The following is a 21,320-nucleotide window of genomic DNA, read 5'->3' as shown; positions in this document are numbered from 1 at the left end:
TCCTTTGTTTTTTTGTTGTTGTTGTTGTTGTCACTGTTGAACTGGTATCAATATGTTGTTCACATTGTTCTCATCCGCACCTTACGTAACGCCCATGGGACCTTAAAGCTTCAATAAATGAAATGAAATAACCTAGCTGAAGTGAAAAGAACTGAGGAAATGGAACTATACCCAAGGATGGGAGAGTGTCGGTAAATAGAAAAACTGCTGAGATAAGGTGGCGACAGCAGGCACAGTACAGGGTTAACTGGAAATCAATGGGGCAGGCTTTTTTTCCTGCAGTGGATGTTTCCTGCATCTTGATGATGATGATGACATGGCTGTCAGGTAGAAGAAACAAAGTCACTGCACTCAGCAAAAACCACAAATAAAAAGCACTATACCTGTAAACAATGTGGCTGATGTTCTCACTGAAGCTAACTGACTTTTTGGGCTGGATGCTTTCAAGGGAGCTGGTTGGACATGAGAAGTCTGAATCGAAAGACGTGGCTGAGAGGTCATCACTTGACTCAGATATGGTACGCCTCCAGTTGATGCCGTTCTTCAGAATGCCTCGTCGAGTATGCTCAGGTATCTATAAGAAATATAAAAAGTGCACATTACCACTGAGAACTGAAAGAACTGAATGGCCTGAAAAAAAGATACACTCCAAAAGGTGCAGTTGTATAGCTATCAGAAATATATATATATATATAAACAAAAAACATGCAATAGCTCTGTATGCAACTTGGAAAAGTGCAGCACAGGCTTTGAATTCATCAAAACTACCTAAAGCAAGATTGAAAATGCACTACAGATAACAATAAAGTGATGCACTTGCAGACCGCTTACTGGTATGACCAATCACACACTCCCTTTTGCTTTAAATGAGATGATCACTCAGAAGCACCCTTGCCTTGCTCCCCATGTTGTGGCCATATATAACTCATGCAGTATTTCATACTAATTTTTAAGGGCTATCAGGCGTACTGTAGTGGAGGGCCCTGGATTAATCGACCGCCTAGGAATTTTTAATGTGCATTAAAACCTCAACATGTAGCAACTGTGCATTTCATCGCATCAAAATGTGGCTGCTGTGGCTGAGAATCAACCTGCAAACTTGTACTCGGCAGCAGAATGCCGTAGCCAATTTTAAGAGTTTAGAGCATTATGCAGGCATTGAAGGCACATAACATTCGACTGATGAAATTAAGTATAGTATATGAAGAGCACATTACTAGAACCTCACTAAAATCCCAGGGCATTTAGGCGCAAGGCAGCTAACAGCATGGCATCCACTCTAACAGCAAATAATTAGATGTAATAGTGTGCAACCTTCCATTTGACCAAATAACCATGTGGGCAAGAGCACACTCAAAACTACTGTATTGCTATGTAAGTCTCACGCATCACTGAAGGAAAGCTCTGGGTCGTTTGAAGTTCATACCCTGTACTGAACCTTTTTGTTAGTCTTTTTCCTATTGCCCGTGCTTGCTAACGGCTTGGTAGCTAGCTTACACAGGTAGTGCCAGAACTGCCCCAGGTGAAAATATGAAGTGGGATTTCAAATGGTCCCATTTGTTTTCAAGTGGTGCCATTTGAAAGCAAGTGGTTTTACAAATGGTGCCACTTCAGAGCAGGTGGTTTTACAAAGGGTCCCACTTGGTTTCAAGTGGTGCTATTTGAAAGGAAATAGTTTTTACAAATGGTCCCACTTGCTTTCCGGCAGCACCATTTGAAAGCAAGTGATTTCCAGAGTGGGCCACTAAACTGCAAGTGGCCACAGATAAACATCAAGCGGAACCCCAATCCACGTGAACATTAGTATATAAGACAAACAAGGCACAACTAATATAATTTTTTTAATAAGAGGTATCAGCAGCTTAACCTACTATATTTTCGCAACCACTGCGGTCGAAATTATATGAAACAACTGTGCTCAATGGGCAGTGCCACTGACCCCAGTATAAGCGTCTCATGAGTGGGGTATATATACAGGGTGTTTCACCTACGACTTTACACAATTTTTAAAAATTAACTTCTGGAGTTAGAACAGCACTTTTTTTAATTGGCATAGCATTGTCAGCAGCGAACTGCATCAGAATACAGCTAAGGTGTGCTAATTAACAGGCTGGTTAACTAATATTGAATAGTTATCTTTAACTATTCTGTTAGGCTCCTTAACTGAGAGGTGTATAGCCCACCTTAAGTAATGTCCATATCAGTTTTTAGAATTTCGAAAATGCAGTTGTCCTTGCTGCTGTGGCCCAACAAATTCTGGCTACATTGTGTCAAAATACATGCACTTTCAAGAAGCGTGCGGCCAAAGCTACCTCTCCAGTGCACGTAACTCATCGAAATAGCCAAAATTTGTTGGGCCACAATGCCGAGGGTAACCGCATTTTCAAAATTCTAAAAACTGATAAGGATATTACTTACGGTGGGCTACATGCCTCTCAATAATTAAGGAACCTAATAGTAACAGTTTAATATCAGTTAACCAGCCTGCTAGTTAGCGCATCTTAACTGTATTCTGATGTACTACACAGCTGACAATGTTACGCCGAAAAAGGGCTCTTTTAACTCAAAGATCTTGTTTTAAAAATTGTGTAAAGTCTTCGGTGAAACACCCTGTATATGGGAGCAGAAGTTCATTCTGTGGATGTGTACACTGAGCCAATGTTATTAGTGTATGACATAGTATGCATTCCTTGAACATGAAATATGCGTATGTGTCTTGATTTCTATATGAAAGCGTATGAAATTCTTTGTTTCAATTCTCCTGTGAAAATGTTGGCGCCAGGCTGAGCATTGCCCAACAGTCCTCACAAATCAGTTTTCCTTTTGCACCTTAACAATATAAACAGCTGTGGCATATTTTGTTCTAGTACAAATATATTCAAAAATTTCCCATTCCATGAGCTCAAGTATTGATATCTGCAGGCAGTGCTGCATTTGGTACATTGAAAAATACCTGCCTACTGAGACTCACCCTGGGCTTACTGAACGAGAAAATAGTGGTCTCGTTTTTGGTCATTTCAGGCACTGAATGGGTTTATCACTTACGCAGATAACCATTCAACATGCACCTGGTGGTTTTGCCGAAATTTAAGATATCATTTGTTGGTTGCACTTCCAAACTTTTACTCAGCTACAAAATACAGTAGGCAATAGGCAGGCACTGAAGAGATGTAACACAGAAAATGCATGAAAGGATAAGTAATCCACAGCAGAGAAAGTGCATTGATGCTATTACTCAATGCTTACAGGTGCGAGACATTCTGATCTGGCTGGTGCAGTTCCATTTCAAGGGCTCACTGTTAGAGCACTGCACGGGCCGTAATTAATGGCCCGGGCCCAGCATGGACCCTGTGCCCTCTACCGTTACCCGCCCTAGCCCAGCCCAGTTCCTCTAATACATGCCCAGGCCTGGCCTGAACCCGAGGAAGCTCTCACCTACCCGGCCTGGCCCGACAAGTAAGTGGGCCCAGCTTAGGCCCGAATCAACACAGAAGCTATAAGCACAGTACAGAAACAAAAATGTTGTTGTTACTATGAATTGCAGAGAATAAGAGTGCGTCGTTGTTAGAATAGACGTATAAAACTCTACAGTTTCTGCTTGAGTTGGTACCTTATTTTTTTAGCCCAAAAGAAAGTACAGTGCATTGAATGCCACACATACCAATTTGCTGAAAATTAATTGAAGCCTCTTTTCAGCCTTTTAGTTTTGGATTTAATTTTCACAAGCATATGTCAAACAGCCTGCTACATTTCAATGGGTTCGCTACCAACACGCAAGAAGTGATGCGAGACCACAAGGCAGCGAGGTGTCCGTCTATTTGTGTCTGTTCAAACAGTGTTTCTCCCGCTGCTGCTTGTCTCTTACCATCCAGATAAACAAAACGCAGGAATGTCAATTGGGCTCGGATATATTACGCAATGAAGATTTCAACTTCTACAGGCCCCATGCTTCGCTGAAACTGAGTGTTAATGCTGTAGTATCTTAGACCATTACTTTAGAAATCTTTTGAAGAATTAAAGGGCATAAAACTTGAAAGAAAAGGCAGGACTCGACAGACAAAAGACAAATATTGTGCCATACATTATGAAAAGTGCTTAGCCCGAACATACACACCGAAAGGAGAGAAACCACACTGCATGAATGGTATGCATGAGCTAAGCATTTATTGGATGCACCCTCCAAGGCCCAGAATTACCCACATGCTCTGGGACACCCGGGGGAGTACCCCCACAAAGGAGAAGAAATAATACTACGATTATCAGGAAATATGAGACTCATTAATATCGAATGTGTACCATTAAAGAGCCAATTAAGGTGCATGCTCGGGAGGAGGCAAGTCTAATGCACTCAGAGCTGAAAAACTAGCACCAAAACAGCGAAGACAGCCACACAATTCTTGCTAGTCTCAGGTTGTGTCGGAATGATTAAAGCAAATAGTTTAATTTTGTGAGCGGACGCCATACTATGCTTCATGCATAACGATTTCACAAAGTTAAGAAGCTGGCAAGCAAAAGTACTGTGTCGATAAGACTTTCAGTGCTTCAGAACCTGAGAGCTTTGCAAAGAGTGCAAATCAGCTTAGGGAATACAAAATGGTATATACATGGTCTGTTCTGAAAGTAGTAGGACTCATTTTTTTTAAACAAAATTTATTCAAGAGAATAGTACAGACGATTACAATTTTTCAAGGTAGCACCCTTCCGCACCTACACGCTGCTGCCAACGAGTTTTACAGTTTTCGTACAGCTCCAGGAACGCCTGGACCGGAATGCTGTTTAGCTCCCTCGTCACGGCCTGTTGAACCACCTCTACCGATCCGTGATGTTTCACCTCAAGCGTCGATTTGATTCTCGGGAATAGAAAAAAGTCTGGCGGGGCCAAGTCAAGGCTGTAGGGGGGCTGAGGCAGCATTGCCGCCTTGTGCTGGGCAAAAAATCGAGGTCCTCATTCACATGTGGAAGAAGATCCTACCGCTTGGTCTTTTCGTCCTCTGACAACACTCCCGGCACCAACTTCACGCATGCTTTCCTCATGGATAAGTTTTCTGTCACGATCTCAAAAACTTGGGTTTGAGGAATGCTCAAGTCATCAGCAATCATTCTGACACTCATTCTACGATCACTGTTAAGTAAATGTTTCACTCGCTACACATTTACGTTGGTCATGCTGGTCGAAGGGCGTCTGGAGCGGTCGTCTTCCTCCACTCTTTCCTTACCTTCTCGGAAAAGCTTGTGCCACTCAAAACACCTGATCTACTCATGGAAGTGTCACCGTAGGCCTCCTTAATCATGTTGTGAGTCTCTTTGCCCGTTTTACCAAGATTTACTCAAAATTTGATCGCGTATCGCTGATCCAGTAAACGCTCGACGATTCTGTGTGACGAGACGTTTCGACAGGGGTTCACAGTACAAGCGACTTCCTCTCTTCAATGGCCGAGAGCCGACTGCCGATTTTCCCCAGCATTCCCAATATCCCCCTTCAACGATCGTGCACGCGCAGACCACCTCTCGTCCGCCCGTTCGCCCAGGAAAAAACCAGTCCTACTACTTTCAGAACAGACCCTGTATGCTATTTTGAATAAATTATTTTGTGTTTTCTGCATTGTTTTAATTTTTCTGCATGCTCACCATGTGACATGACATATTACCGAAGATTAATAAGTTTAGACTCTGGAAATAGTCTTGACCTGTCATCTGTTAACCCCATAACAACATAAGTGAGCGTTCAGTGAATCTACCCGTTCACTGCACAAGCCTGAGCCCAGCTCAGGCCCATCACTTTACACCCCAAACCCGGCCCGGGCCCGCAATTCAAAACCCAGGCCTGGCCCAGGCCCTGACAAAAATTTTATGTATCCACCTGGCCCGGCCCGGGCTTTTGGGTAAACCTGAGCCATGCAGTGCTCCACTCCCATCATCTCTTAAAATGAGCTGATGATGCCTTCTTTTCTGAGCCTTGCCTTGCAGTGGTGCCACAAGGACCATGCAGTGATGCTGAAGGTATATATGGAACCACTACAAACCTGACATCACGCTAAGGAGAAAAGCCATGGGCATCAGCACTACGTAGCTGAACTATCACCTTGCTTTCTCAGTTTTAAAACCTGGCCACATCAGCAGAACACCCTGGCCTTCATGCTTCTGACAGCCACTGTCCAATGCCTAACAATGACTTCCAAAGTACAGGGTCAGAGCAAAGCATTTTTAATACACTTGATACTGATAGACCAAACATCAGTATGAATGGACATTGCTGGTGGTTGCTTCTCAAGTTACCTTGGATTTTGGCAGTGTCAACAGCATGCTACAACCAGTAATCTGCATTATCACGGCTTTTTGTCATGATCACTGTCACTTGCACTCCATGCGGTTGCAATAACAGATCGGTTTGGTTCATGGAGGATTAATGTCCCAAAACAATTCGGGATATGAGGGAAGCCGTAGTGAAGGGCTCCCGAAATTGACCACCTGGGGTTCTTTAACGTGCAGTCACACTGCACAATACATGGGCCTCTAGAATTACGCCTCCATCGAAGATCAAATTAAATGCATGTGAATGATAAAAAGAAAAAAGCAGCAATATTTCGCCTGAAAAACAAACCGGTTTCCCCACACGATAGTATCACATTTAACTCAAGACAAATAGAAAGCGTTCATCATTTTAAATGCCTTGGTGCAGTATTTTCTTCAAATATGTTGTGGGAAGATCACGTGAACCATGTTGTCAAACAATTGGCCAGAGTAACTGGTATGATTGCGTGCTTAAGATACATTCCTCCTAAACTGATTAATTTGCTTCTTTGCACCTCAATATTTTATTTTCACATTAACTACTGTTAGCTTGTTAGGGGCACTGAACATATTCCTGTCTACAAAAAATTCATGTTTTGCAAAAAAAGTTTCTTCACTGTCCTAAGAGGAAACCATAGAACACAAAGCGAAGTTTTTTTTCTAGCAACTGGTGTAATCAAAAACTCTGATCTATATAGATACAACGTGAGCATTCGTTTTAAAATAGAAACCAAAAATGACAATCACATTTGGCATCTGGAAAATTCGCAAAAAAAGAAAAAGGGCGACCCTTTCAGGCAGACTGAAAATTGGTTGATGCTAACAGCACGCATATACATAGGAAAAAAGCACCTGCAATATACACTCCCTTCTCTTCTAAATGCATACAAATCGAACGATTTCAACTTGTTCACCTGCACTCATCGAGAATTGTGTCATATGTACAATGAATGCAGTGCCAAATTTTAGGCATCATTAAGCTGTAGCTTTGCTTTCCCTACACTTTGAATTCCTTTTTCCATTGCGCTTGTTATTTGTGCTATTATTTGATACATGAAGGGCTTGAACATGTGAATCCTGCTCTGATGAACATGAAATTTACGCTGTGTGTCCAGAACTACAGATGAGATTTCATTTGACGATCTTATTATTTTGTTTTGTTCTGAATTGTGCTATTTTTTTCCCATTCATTTCAAAAATGAAGCTGTGATGCGTGTGACGTTTTCCAGCCTGTCCCTGCTGCTTGGTATATAGGGGCTGCAGCCTAGTCAAGCTGTTCATGACAGCTTTTTTCTGCAGCAGAGGCAGAAATAAAGTGGTTATTATTATTATCTGCTGTCCATGAAAACACGAAAAAAGTGATCCTTTTTTCATTCGATCACTTTTTTCATTCCCCAATGTCATTCGCAGGCAGTGCAGCAGGACACTCAAGCTGGCAGTGAAGCATCAAGTGGATTTCAGAGTCTCCGCCGACCCAGAATCAACGTAAAGCTGATGCAGTGCAAAGTGGGCAGTGAGCATTCTGCGTCAGTCTTCTGGAGTTACGGCTCTTGAACGAAGCCACTCGTGAGATATTTGGTGTGTCCAGGGATTTCTTTGCTTTGAGTTGTTCATGCATCACACAGCTAGTTGTGTGCACCAAGTAGTCCTTGATATCAGACATTTCAACCTATGGCACAAGGACAGTTCATCATTTGTAAGGAAAAACAGGTCAATGCCACTGCACAGCGCTACCTCCTAGTAAAAAAAAAACATTAGAACCAATAGTCCAATTGGATTTTCCAATTGTAACCCGTTGGTTCCAGTTGTGTTTTTAGACACCCGACCAACTGGACCCTTTAGGCCAGGCAGTTACTGCACCCAGAAAATATTCACAAAATATAACTCACTTAAGTTCGCAAAGTACGCAGTGTGAGGAATATTTCTACAACTTGGGAAAACATTTGCGAGGTCTGCAGGGAAACACTGTGCTAATACCAATCAACAATTTTACTACAAAACTGAAATTAACATTCCATTATGGAAATCAAAGCCAATAGACACACATACATCACACACAAGAAACACTACACATTCAGACAATAGTAGCATATATTAGCTCAATATGTGCATCCTGAGAACACACATCTGCTCCAAATTATATACCTCATCTATGAGGCCCTCATGCTGGAGTCAGTGGCACTTGCCCACTGAGCGCAGTTATTTAATATCGACCACAGTGGTGCTGCAGATGATGAATACAATTTAGTAGGTTAAGCTGCTGATAGTTCTTATTATAAGAACCATATTAGTTCTGCCTTGCTTGTCAAATATGCAAACATTCATTGGATACAATTGGTTTGGTTTGTGAGGATTAACGTCCCAAAGTGACTCAGGCTATGAGGGATGCCATAGTGAAGAGAGAGAGACAAAGAGGGGGAAAGGCAGGGATGTGAACCAGAAAGGTTTGTGGTTGGCTACCCTGCGCTGGGGAAGGGAATGAGGGGATTAAAAAGGGAAGAGAGAAGGAACGAGAGACACAGTCACAATCTGTCAATCAAGGCAGTCTCTCGTAAAAAACAAAACAGTGCCTTGTAAGCCTTGATGGTAGTAGACTGTTGTGGCCACGGACCGAGGATCTTGGCCTCTGTGAAAGGGCGAGAATCAAGGCTGTCCAGAGCACAACGTAGCTTACGTCTTCCGTTAACGAAGACAGGGCACTCACACAAGAGATTGATTGTCTCTTCACAGGCACAGTTTTCACAAGAAGGGCTGTCGGCCATCGCAATCCGGAAAGCATACTAATTCGTGAAGGCAACGCTGAGCAATAGATGGCATAGTAATGTTGCTTCACGACGTACATCACATGGAAGACGGAGGCGCAGTCCAGGGTCCAATGCCTTGAGGAGACGGTTGCAGAACTCTCCCGTGTTCCACGCCGAAAGTGTGAGCTCCAGCCTCAAGGAACGAAGCCCACACGCTGCGTCAGCTCTCGTTACAGGGATAGTGACAGGGATTCCGTCACTGTGGGCAGAACGGGCAGCTTCGTCGGCCTGGTGATTTCCATGAATACCGCAGTGGCCTGGCAGCCACTGGAAAATTATGTCATGTCCTTTCAATGTGGCATCATGGTACAGCTTGCGAATTTCTGCAACGAGTTGTTCGTGTGACCCGCGGCGTAGTGCAGCTTGTTGGCCTTGAAGGGCTGCTGTAGAGTTGGTGAAAACTGTCCAGTCATGTGCAGATTTCTGGCTGATGAATTGAACTGCAGCCCGTAGGGCAGCTAGTTCTGCACCAGTTGAAGAGGTGAGATAGGTAGTTCTCACCTTCATTAAACTAGACCTGGCAGGTATCACCACAGACCCAGCAGAACTTGAAGTAACTAAGCCATCTGTGTAGACATGTATGCGGTGTTTATGGGTAAAATGAAGATGATGCAGTGTCATTTGTTTGAGAGCAGGCAATGGTAAACCAGATTTTTTAGTAATTCCCGGAATAGAGAGGTGTACCCGAGGTTCATGGAGACTCCATATGGGTGAGCATGGTCTTGAAGCATGCTTGAACTGCGAAGGAAGATAGGCACGATGAGCTTGAATTACTGTTGCAAATGCAGTATGTGGTCTGGGTACGGGAAGAGCTGCAAGATGATGACTCGGAACAAGACCCAGCAGAACTTGTTCAAGTAACTGAGCCATCTGTGTGGACATGTATGCGGTGTTTATGGGTAAAATGAAGATGATGCAGTGTCATTTATTTGAGAGCACGCAATGGTAAACCAGATTTCTTAGTAATTCCCGGAAATGAGAGGTGTACCCGAGGTTCATGGAGACTCCATATGGGTGAGCATGGTCTTGAAGCATGCTTGAACTGTGAAGGAAGATAGGCACGATGAGCTTGAATTACTTTTGCAAATTCAGTATGTGGTCAGGGTACGGGAAGAGCTGCAAGATGATGACTCGGAACAAGACCCAGCAGAACTTGTTGAAGTAACTGAGCCATCTGTGTAGACATGTATGCGGTGTTTATGGGTAAAATGAAGATGATGCAGTGCCATTTGTTTGAGAGCAGGCAATGGTAAACCAGATTTCTTAGTAATTCCCGGAATAGAGAGGTGTACCCGAGGTTCATGGAGACTCCATATGGGTGACCATGGTCTTGAAGCATGCTTGAACTGTGAAGGAAGATAGGCACGATGAGCTTGAATTACTTTTGCAAATGCAGTATGTGGTCTGAGTACGGGAAGAGCTGCAAGATGATGACTCAGAACTCGTGTGAGATGCCGAATGTGTGTTCTCATGGTTTCAACAGCAATGTATATAGTAGTAACAGGATGCTCCCCAGCGACAAGAATAGTGGCTGCCATTGAGGCACATTTAGGTAGTCCAAGGGAGATTCGTAGAGCTTGCGCCTGAACCTTTGAAGTGTCTGAAGGTTTGTCTTTCTAATATTGTTCAAAATGGGAAAGCTATACCGCATGTATCCCAGGAACAGCGAACGGTACAGTTCAAGCATCGAGTGCACAGATGCGCCCCAGGACTTTCCCCCGAGGAAGGAGAGAATCTGAACAATTGTTGTCAGTCTCTTTCGTATGTTGTAGAGATGGGGACTCCACGAGAAATTTCAACCACCTGGGGTTCTTTAACGTGCACTGACATCGCACTGTACACGGGCCTCTAGAACTTCGCCTCCATTGAAATTAGACCGCTGCGGCCGGGATCGAACCCGCGTCTTTTGGGTCAGCAGCCGAGCGCCGTAACTGCTGAGCCACCGCGGCGGCTCCTGGATACAAGTGGATGCAGTTGGGCAGACCAATCGGTTGCAATAGGTAAGAGTTGTCCTTCATATCGCTTCCTTGCTACTGCATCAAACGCTTACGCCTGGCTAACTCATGTTGGGCATATAGGATATTAATGCAGTTCACATCCGACCTGGATCTTACACAGCTTGGTCCATAGATATGGTGGACGAGGCGGCCAGCACAGTTGCCAGCACTATCCTAGCTGTCGTCGCCGCCACTGCTCTGCTACCACCCGTGTGACGTCACTGTGAATGCTACCTATACACAATTTTAGTTTTGGTATGTGGGTGTCGCCATGTTTGTTTTACCCGAGCGCCGCCTACAGCTGATGGCATCATGGGCTGATAATTTACAGCCCGTGGGCTGCAGATGGAGCAGCATGTGATGTCCGGAAGTGCCCTCTGCACGTTTTATTTCTGCCAAAATTGTGCGTGGGCGTCTGCCTCGTGTACATCCTTGCGTGCTATGATATTAGAGCCTGCAACAACCAACCGGGAGCAGGCGACCATGCTTTGACAGAGCGAACAATCAGCATCGGTGAGTGCCATGCTCATGCAATTCATGTGTGTAGTTTTTTTCCACCGGTTGCCAGTAGGGTAAACATGGCATGGTGTTGCATAATGGAGAAATGAAAGCAAAATATGTTGAAACTTAAAATCGGGGAGAGTAATGGAATATCTATGGTTTCGAGGAGCACAGTTTCTCATGAATGCTCTCGCTGCCTGTTTGGCCATGACGAGTATAACAATTTAGACTGCAGAGCTTACAACTGAGTCATCCCTTTTGCAAATTGAACATTCGGGAGACAACAGCGAGCTACGTAACCGAAACGAATCCACGTTTGATCACTGCAATGTTTGTGTGCAGTGATAAGAATGATGAAACTGAAATTTGGTCTCTTCTGCCACTCGTGTAGGGCTGCTCATACTACGAGCTATAATACAAGCCAGTTCACTGAAAGCAATTCGCATTCTAGTGTACTCCACTCCCACCAGTACTCAATGGTCCACAAATACTGAAAAATGTGTAATTACACGGACTGATAGGTTAATATGTTAATGCAATGCTATTATGGCTTACTGGGAGGCTGAATTGTCACGCCTGTGTTGAAAATTGCTATCTCAGTCGGGGAGGGGCATTGCTCAAGTCATAACACTTGTTGTATTGCTGGCACGGTTATACATCGTTTAATTAAGTGGACCTATTTAGAGTGCATTCGATGTCCTTTCAGGCGAACAATTTATTACAATGCAGTTGGGCAAAAAGTTCTGTGTCGCCGCTTCCATTCATGCCATGCTGTGCAAATGCAATTAGTACTTTCGTACTAACGGCATATTTTTTTTTTTTTTCAGGTGGTGATGCCTACACGCTCTTGGTGTTCGTGAACATGTGGGGTGGTGAAACGAGGTGTGCTATTGAATTAATATAGCTTTGCCTGAACCATCCAAAAGCCCAGCCTCCTACAAATGGTAGGCCAGGCGTTGTGCTTTGTTTTGCACCTGAGATTAATTTAAGCACAGACAGTGGGTTTCTTTGTCTGCATTTCATTCACAAAGTACGCTGAACATATTTGTAAGCTTGATGTGGGCACGAGTGTTTTCTCCTCACCAACGACGTCCACTGTCAATGTAATACCCCTGCCACACAGGCATTTCAAAGGCCCTCAAACCGATAGCCTATAGAGTCAACAGAGCAGCGCAGAACTTTATTGACATTTCGATGGCCTTCGAGTGTTGCCCAAGGTAGCTAGCATTGCTAACAGCCAAGGGGAGAATGGCAACAGTGGGGTGTCACACAGTGCACGTGTTTGAGAGTATTCCTCCCTCTCCTGCCCACTCCTCGTAAAATGATGTATAAGCTGGATGTCTCAATTAAAGTGGGGTGAGACTTTAGGAGTAATAATTAATCATTCTGTAAAAATGATATATTCAAAGCTATATTAACGAAACTGGACACAAATACACAGAAGCTAGAATACATAGAAATACACAGCTAGAAATACACAGGGTACAGAAGCTAGTTACAAAGTTAAAATAAAAAAAAAATTACCAATCATTTTTATTTTTTACACTTCTGCTCCCTTTTCCCAGAAGTGGCTCTTAACAGCACTGAAAGTTTGGCTTAAGGGGGTTTAACGTCCCAAAGCGACTCAGGCTATAAGGGACGCCGTAGTGACGGGCTCCGGAAATTTCGACCACCTGCAGTTTTTTAATGTGCACTGACATCGCACGGTCCTCTAGAATTTCACCTCCATCAAAGTTCGACCGCCGCGGCCGAGATCGAACCCGTGTCTTTCGAATCAGCAGCCAAGTGCCATAACCACTGAGCCACAGCAGCGGCATAGCACTGAAAATAGCTGTGAGGAAAGACATGTCTATGCTACAGAAAACTGAAATTACGAGCCTACAGCAAAAGTTCATTTTCTAGAATTTTTTTTCATTTTGAATAGTGAATTCACAAAACGTTGTTTTTGCTTTAGGCTTACTATAATTTAGTTCCACTTTTGTCACATGAACATGCAAAGGGAGCAAATGTGCCAAAAATCAAAATAAATATATATATTTTTTAAATTTTATGCCTTCTGTAACTATTACATCTGTGCATATTTCGTGCCAAGTTTCATTATTGTCACTCTGATTATACCACACCTACGGAGTATTTTATTTTTACCCCTTCTGAAATTTCACTCCACCTTACGTGAGTTCGAATTATGAGTGGGACCACTTTGAAGTGGTTTATGAAACAAGTATCACTTGAAAGTGGGCCCACTTGCAAGTGGAACCACTTGCAAGTGGATCCACTTCATTCAAATTGTCCTGCGAGCTCAACGTCATGCCTGGATGTGTAATACTACTGAAGAAAGCTTGACCACTTGAGCCCAAGTGGTTTTCTGACTGGGACCACTAAAGAAGCTAGTGGAACCATTTGGGCCCAAGTGGAACCACTTGGTACACCAAATGGCACCACTTACTCCAAAGCATTTTCAAGTGAAACCACTTCGAAGAACAGATGAGACCACTTACACTAAAATGGCTCCCAAGTGGAACCACTTGAAAGACCAACTGGTAACACTTACATTAGAACAGCTCTCAACTGGAACCACTTTGTTACAAGTGGTACCACTTGTAACACCACTTTGAATTTTCATCTGGTACATATACAAAAAGAAAGGCAACTACAACAGAAACTCGCTGGTACGTTTAAAAAAAAATGTGGGAAACAAACTTATTATCTGGGGAAGCGTACGAGGCAAATGCAATATTGTAACTGCTGAATGAGGTACAAACGAATTTAATAAGAATGTCCTCATCTGCGTTGTTCTTAGCACAGAAGAAATTTCGTATCACATCCAACTATCGACAGCTAACGAAAGTAGCAGAGATCTCTTCCTTGATGTTTTCGGATGCTTCACCCCCTTGCATCACTGCACTGTCTGGAAACTGCCGCGGCGGCCGAATGCCGCAGAACTTTTCCTCTCCATGCCACGTATCTTCAGACCCAGCGCGCTTACATGCAAACCCCTCATTGTAGTTTTCAGATTTGCTTCGACCCTTATCCTTTAGACACTGCAGAGAAGCCGCTACGCTGCTCTTCATGTAGCATCCCCGCTGGAACAGTCCGCTCGCATTGCTGTCATTTTTTTTTTTTAGATGCTTCGCCCCAATGCACCTAGACATCGCAGAGAAGCCACTGCAGCGAGTGACTGCCGCTGCATTTCAGTTCCATGTCACATGCCCCCAGGTTTGGCCCGCTCGGATGTTTGTACATCTGCTGTTGGTCGCCAAACATATTATACGACCAGAATTTGTCGAAATTTTGAACGCAGCTGCCGGGAAATTGTGTTATGCGCGAAACGTATTAAGAGGAAGAGAAACATACTATAGGACATTTATGTTGCCAGAGGCTTCAAGCACGTGAAGCGGGATCGTATCCATGAGGTTTTACTGTACTTCAGAGTAAAACTAAATTCTGTAATAGCATTAAGGGTTATACAAATAATATACAGATCTTATGTTCTAAATTACTAAGAATACATAAATTGAAAATAATAAAAAATAAGAAGACACACCTATTGCTATAATTTGATATGTTTCCATGACAGCTTGATATCACACTACTTATACTTCTGCTCTCTGCTTCCAAGTCTTCCAGACTGTCAGAGCCACTAAGTAGCTGCATATTTGGCCACAATTGCTCAGCACTTGTCAGTTCTTTATGTGGCATCTTTGACCATATTAGCTCAGTTGCATCGTGATGGCAGTTCTTTCCTGCCAGCTTTTCTTTGCTCACAGAGCATCCTTTACACTTCATATGCTTCATGCAGGTATTGTGTGAAACAACTTTCCTCTTCATTACACAATTCAGGTATGGTATGGGGAGAGTAAATGCTCTGAAGCTGCACATGGGGTAAAGAGGCACCGCAGTGGAGGGCTCCATATTAATTTTGACCACCTGGTGTTCTTGGTCGCACAATGTACACAGTACATAGGCATGTTTGCATTTTGCTTCCACTAAAATGTGGCAACAGAATCTGGAATTCAATCCCACAACCTCGGGGTCAGCAGCTGAGCATCATAGCCACTGAACCACTGTGGCAGGTAACAACCAACTGTAGACATGTAACAACGTGCAGCTTACTAAGTGATCTGAGACCATAAACGGCGGCCTTTCAAGGTAAACTTGACAGCTCCCACAACCCCTGCAGAACTATGAAACACGTGAAAAAAAATGGAGGCATTGGGCAAGCGCAAGCTTTCAACTAAGCTATACTATAAGCATGCAAATTATACAGGGTGTTTTGCACACCAAGACAAAAATTTTAAATAGTACTGGTACATTTTTCAAGCATGAACACTACGAGCACATAGGTGCTTTTGCGCTCTGCCTCCAACTAAATATAGCCGCTAGGAGCTGGGATTCGATTCTGTAATCTTGGGCTCAGCAGCTGAACACCGGCGCAACACAACTGCGACGGCAGGCTATGAGAAAACCTCACACTGTTAGGGTAGAAAATAAGCAGGAAAAACTGCACCTGTGCCCCACCTACCCCTGTGCAATGCAGGATAATATCGTGCTAGTGTTCCTAGTGCATAACATGCTGTGCTGTGCAGCTGGCAGAAGCAGAGTAGCTAATGCACTTCTACAGCAAAAGCCTCACTTTCATCCGGTTGTAAACAAGTAAATTTGATATGTTTTTTACAGATACATAGAATTATGTGTTGAGACACAGAATACTCCTAATCTGCTCAACATGATGTCGCAGGGTTGCATGCTGGCACAGCCATCACATTAAATTTTGATACCCCAGCCTATACATACCTGGTATGCACAGGATTCCGAGAGAGACCGCTGTTGGCGAGCTGAAAGTAAATACAATGACTGAGACACCGACATCAACACCAGCGCAACATAACCTGGACAGAGTTACAGAAACAGTCACTAGCAATGCAAGTTCTATCTAACATCTTCTTAGGAAACAGACAAGTTGTAACTTACCAACAAGTGGTGCTTTTGATTTAAGGCTGGTGCCTTCAGCCTCTTTCTTGTTCTTTTCCACTGATTCAACTGAGCTGAACTTAGAGGACTGAGTCTGCACAAAAGAGTATTTTGAACACAGTTAAAAAACAAATACACAAAGCAAGGTGCGTTAATACCCACACCACGACCACCAGCAGTAGTCACGTTGCACCCACTGCTGGGCAAAGGTCTCTAATAAACACTGATCCTGTATTAGCCGTGGCACCCTACCCCAGTGAATTTCCCAATTGCATCACCTTACCTAACTCTCTGAAATCCCCCGTTATATTTTCCCTCCCTTGAAATTTACTCTGTTAACTCAACAGATCACTGGTCATCTGTTTTCTGCACTACATGTCCGACCCAAGTTCATTTCCGCTTCTTGGTTCCCACTAGGGCATCGTTAATTTGGGTTTTTCCTCTGGTCAATGCTGCTCCATTTTATTCTCCTCGTGCTATTTCAGGAAAATGCACAGCAGCACAAACCACAAACCAAAGAAAGGGGCACAGAGCGACAACAGGAAAGATGCTAATTTTAAACAATGCCTTATTCAACGGAAACCTATTATGTATTGCATCTTTATACGTGCATAAAAAATGATAGATGTGCAGATTGCAGATCACCACCTGGCTTCTAGAACAAAGCAAGAAAGAGCATCTCACTCTCCGGTAAAACCACTTACATGTCGTTAACATGCAGTTTTATCATGACACTTCAGCAACACTTTGACTACAGACAGATGAGACTCTCACTTGCAGGCCCAAAAGTGGTATGTGCCTTCATTTCTTGAAGAAAGCTCATGCTCACACAGCTCCTTATTAAGGCAGTGGCCTGTTTTTCAGACATAGACTTTGTAATACATGAGCTTGATCTTATGGACAACTTCTGAACAGATGCAGTATACACTGAGCTTCCGTGAAAAAAGAGCTTTGCTGAAAGTTGGAGCCCATCCTGTTTTCACTGAGTCTGTCTTTAGCATGGACTGCTGCTCCTTTTCCTGAATATGAACTAATAAGCCCAACAACATGCATTGCTCTTAATGCGATTTCTTATTTTTCTTTTTTTCTTTCCATAGCTTACTTTGCTGCCCTCAATCTAATTTCAAGCCTCTTCCTTAGTCTCCAAGCTATGAATGATGAGCATGACTAAAGATGCATTCACTTTGCATACACGTTGCAATCCAGATGCCTAGCTGTGATGCACTTTAAACTGCATTTACTACAAGGGTACATGCGCCCTGAAAGTGACCACAACAAGCATCTTCCGATGTTAAAAACATTGTCACCCCAAGAATGTCAAGCACTCACACATACGCAAATACAACTAGACATGGCTAAGCTGAACAGGCTGGTAGGCATAACTTGGCACTGCTTTGCATGTACAGTGCTTTTCATCACTTCACAGACCCTTTGGTCTTCCAATAAAATTGTCCTTCTTAACCTTGAGTATCCACTGCACTGCCAGCAAAACAGGTGTACCGATGGGCCGGGCTTTGCAGATAATGTGAAAAGACCTTGAGACTTTTGGAAAGCACTGTACACCAGCAAGAGGGCATGCAGAGAAAAAAATAGTCAAATTGACAAAAACTTACAAGGAACAACTTCACTTGCCCCTTCAAACAAAATACAAAACAATACATACAGTTATGAAGACTAAACCAGAGAGCTGTAATATCACTTACTACATGCTTGAAATTAGCTGGCAGATCAATAAAACTGTGCTTTTCATTCAGAAATTGTATATTTCAATGGCATTGGTTAAAATATTGCAACATCCGGTCTGGAATCAAATAACGCCACTCGCAGAAAATACCGCATTAATGCTATCTTAAAAAAAAAAAAGCGCCAATAAAGAGAAAATAGTCTTGGCATACATATATGATCCGCTGGCACAATTTCTCTCAGTAGTGCAAGCAAGGAAAACAGGCACCCACAAAGTAAACCGTCGAAATAATTTTCTCTAATGCTTCTAATACAACTCACTGAAAAACAGGAACAGGATCAAACAAGTGTAAATTAAAAATTTGTGGAGAATGTACAGTGGCGGACTATTTGGCCATATAGTTCACCTCGAGCTCTCACTCAAATCTGCCTTTCATGTGCCTTAATTTTAGTTTTGTTACCAAGCTTACTGGCAATGACAAACTTCACACATTAACTAGACCAGTGCCAGCCGGTCGCCACAAGAAGTGAAGCCAAAGCCACACTGGTTTGCCTGCCAGGGCCAGTTCAGGCCAAAGTGCCGTTTTCATACAGCACACTTCCGTTTTTCTGACAATGAGACGAATTTTAACAGGCCATCAATTTATGGGTTGTAATTTTTTTACTTTAAAAATTGCATAAAGTGTCAACATAAAACGGCGGGACATGGACAAGATAACAAGACAAGGCAGAGCTATGTCCCGTAGTTGTTGCGCTGTTCCCGAATGCAAACCAAATTGCCAAAATTTCTGCTTTACTCGGTGTCAACATAAACCTGGATCATGATGTAGTACTCACCAATATGCTTAAGATAATTTAATATAACGTACGTAACACTCGCCACACATATTGCCCGCCGCTGCTAACCACCTTTCGGCTCAGCATCGCAGACGACACGTGACTGGATTTATTTTGCACAAAGTAGGCAAATACCTCATTCAAACGTGTTATTAAACAAAAGCAACCGGTAGACACCTCTGCATAAAATTTAACTGCTAACAAGCCTGCTGTTTAGACGAGACAAACGCTCAAAACCGTCTCCATGAGCGATGCAATATTTGGCATGCGTTTCTGCAGAAAACGAAACGAAAAGCGGAACTGACGAAACGAAAAAAAAAGCAAAACGCGCAATGCTCACCCTTTCCGTGATGCACGCCTTCGGAGGTTCTAACACCAGCGCTTGCAGACGGTCGAAGCCGGTGCCAATAGAAATGGTCATCCAAGCACCAACAGCAGACTTAGTCTTGTAAAGAAAAATAAATAAGAACTTCTGGAGACTGACTACTTTGTACACGTCGAAGAGGGAGTCTTTAGCAAAGGGAGTTGCCACAGCAACGCTGTGAACTTCTTCAGGTGAGCGGCAGTCTGTGAACACCATCTGAAAGGCTGCTTTACATGCGCAGAACGACCCTGACACAGTAGTCGGATCAGCGACTGAGGCGTGAAGCAAAAGCATGAGCATGTCGTCCGACTGGCGGACAAGAAACCGGGGCAGGGAGCGCAGGGTCGCCACGTCTCTTTTGACAACGCACTGGTGATGGTGCGATGCTGTAAAGCAATGCTGCGGTGCTTTCAGCAGCTGAGGCTCACCGCACCATTTCTGTATCTCAGCTCCAAAGGACAAACTTCCATGGTCCCAGGGAAGCGTGACCACAAGCCACCCTTCGAGGCGACCAAGATTGGGTTTGCGGTCGGTGAAATGGGGGACCAAGGACGAACAGCGCCTTTGGCTCATATCGAACGAAGCTCCACGGTAAATGGAATACATACCCGTGAGCATGTTCGCACGTGGCAACCTTCTTTCGGCATTTAAAAAACCATGTGCCTCGTGGTTCTGCATGAGGCGATAAACGGCACCAGAAATCGTCATCTCCTTCAGCTGCGTTTGCAGCGAACGAATGCAGTCAGACGTCTCCTTTCCGGTCTCTTCATCATCCCATTCACCACCGTTTCTGCCATAAAGAGTGCCCCTCAAGAATAGACCTTTCCTCCGGAGTAGCATCGCAATGGCGGGCGTCCCGGCAACGATCTCGGGGAGCATGGGGCGACCGCTAGAATCCGTAGTAGAATCTGCGTCACAATTCAGCTTGTTAGTTGAGGCTCCGGGGGCTCCTGGAACAAACAAGGACTGCAGGCTCATCACATCGGTCATGGTGACAGCGTTTTTCCTCCTACAGGTTTTTTTCCAGACACGTTCGAACGCACGCAGCACGCAGCGCTCGAGCAGGCTCGTTTACGCGTATGTTTTCTTCTTCTGCCGCGCCGCTTATTTCACGTGTTATTTTGCGCTAAGTTTCGACGCACGGCAAGAGAGGCCGCCAGTGCCACTGCTGCCTATGCTGCCCCTGCACGCAGAGCGAATAATGAAGTTGCAGTACTCTGCAATGTTCTGTGTAAAACCCAACACAATAGAGAGCAAAATTTAGTATGTTGCAGATTGACGCGCCATCTAGAATTCATAATTGCTTTTATTTTTTGCAAAAAGTTTTGATCAAATTGCAGAAAAATTTTTGTTTCCTACTCATAAGCGGCGCGAACGTCTGCTAGCTTCCAAAATTTTGGGACAGTCTTTGAACGTATCTTGAAGATGAGTGTCGCAACTAAAGCTTTATTGCAGCAGTTGCCAAGGCAGTTACGATGCTGCGCCGCTGCGTTACTCTGCTATATGTGGTTCGGCCGTTTTGCCGGCTGTCGTCAGTTTTCACGTGTTATATCTGACGTAGGATACAGGAAGCCGAAATATTGCAGCATGTGCTGCATAGTGTTTGAATGAAGACGCCTTTGAGGCAGAAATAATGTGCAATGCTGCCGTTGGATGCAACTGGAATTCAGCTGGGATCCAACTGGAAACAACTGGAATCAACGATTTTCGCCTGGTTGCCAAAAGTAACCAGGCTGCATGGTACTAGTGAATTCTATAATTACAGCTTCCCTAAAGATCGAAAAGCCTTGATAACTATTGCGGACACGGAATCGCCTGACCTTACTCTATATAGTTTAGAGCTCGTCATGCTATAGTTACTTTTGGAAAAAA

General features: G+C 43.8%; 1 protein-coding gene and 1 long non-coding RNA gene across 2 annotated transcripts in view; one reads left to right on the top strand and one right to left on the bottom strand.

The window, feature by feature from the left end:
- LOC149350060 (uncharacterized) overlaps positions 1–20,721 on the bottom strand; it is a 33,553-nt gene extending 12,832 nt beyond the window's left edge. Inside the window, exons 1-4 of the mRNA XM_089579090.1 lie at positions 19,425–20,721; positions 16,565–16,658; positions 16,388–16,428; positions 384–574 (exon numbers count right to left, since the gene is read on the bottom strand). Of these exons, the coding sequence (XP_089435216.1) occupies positions 384–574; positions 16,388–16,428; positions 16,565–16,658; positions 19,425–20,438 (1,340 nt within the window). The 5' untranslated portion in view covers positions 20,439–20,721. The remainder of the gene's footprint in view (positions 1–383; positions 575–16,387; positions 16,429–16,564; positions 16,659–19,424) is intronic.
- Positions 316–7,797, top strand: LOC149350061 (uncharacterized). Its single transcript, XR_016290223.1, has 2 exons — positions 316–570; positions 7,702–7,797. It is a non-coding gene; the product is annotated as an uncharacterized LOC149350061 (long non-coding RNA).
- Positions 20,722–21,320: the final 599 nt, after the last annotated feature.

The sequence above is a fragment of the Amblyomma mixtum genome, chromosome 3, assembly GCF_055824585.1.
Source record: "Amblyomma mixtum isolate Tamu chromosome 3, ASM5582458v1, whole genome shotgun sequence".
Taxonomy (NCBI): Eukaryota; Metazoa; Arthropoda; class Arachnida; order Ixodida; family Ixodidae; genus Amblyomma; species Amblyomma mixtum.
The sequence above is the reverse complement of the archived record's forward strand: the minus strand, read 5'-3'. Positions and strand labels throughout refer to the sequence as shown.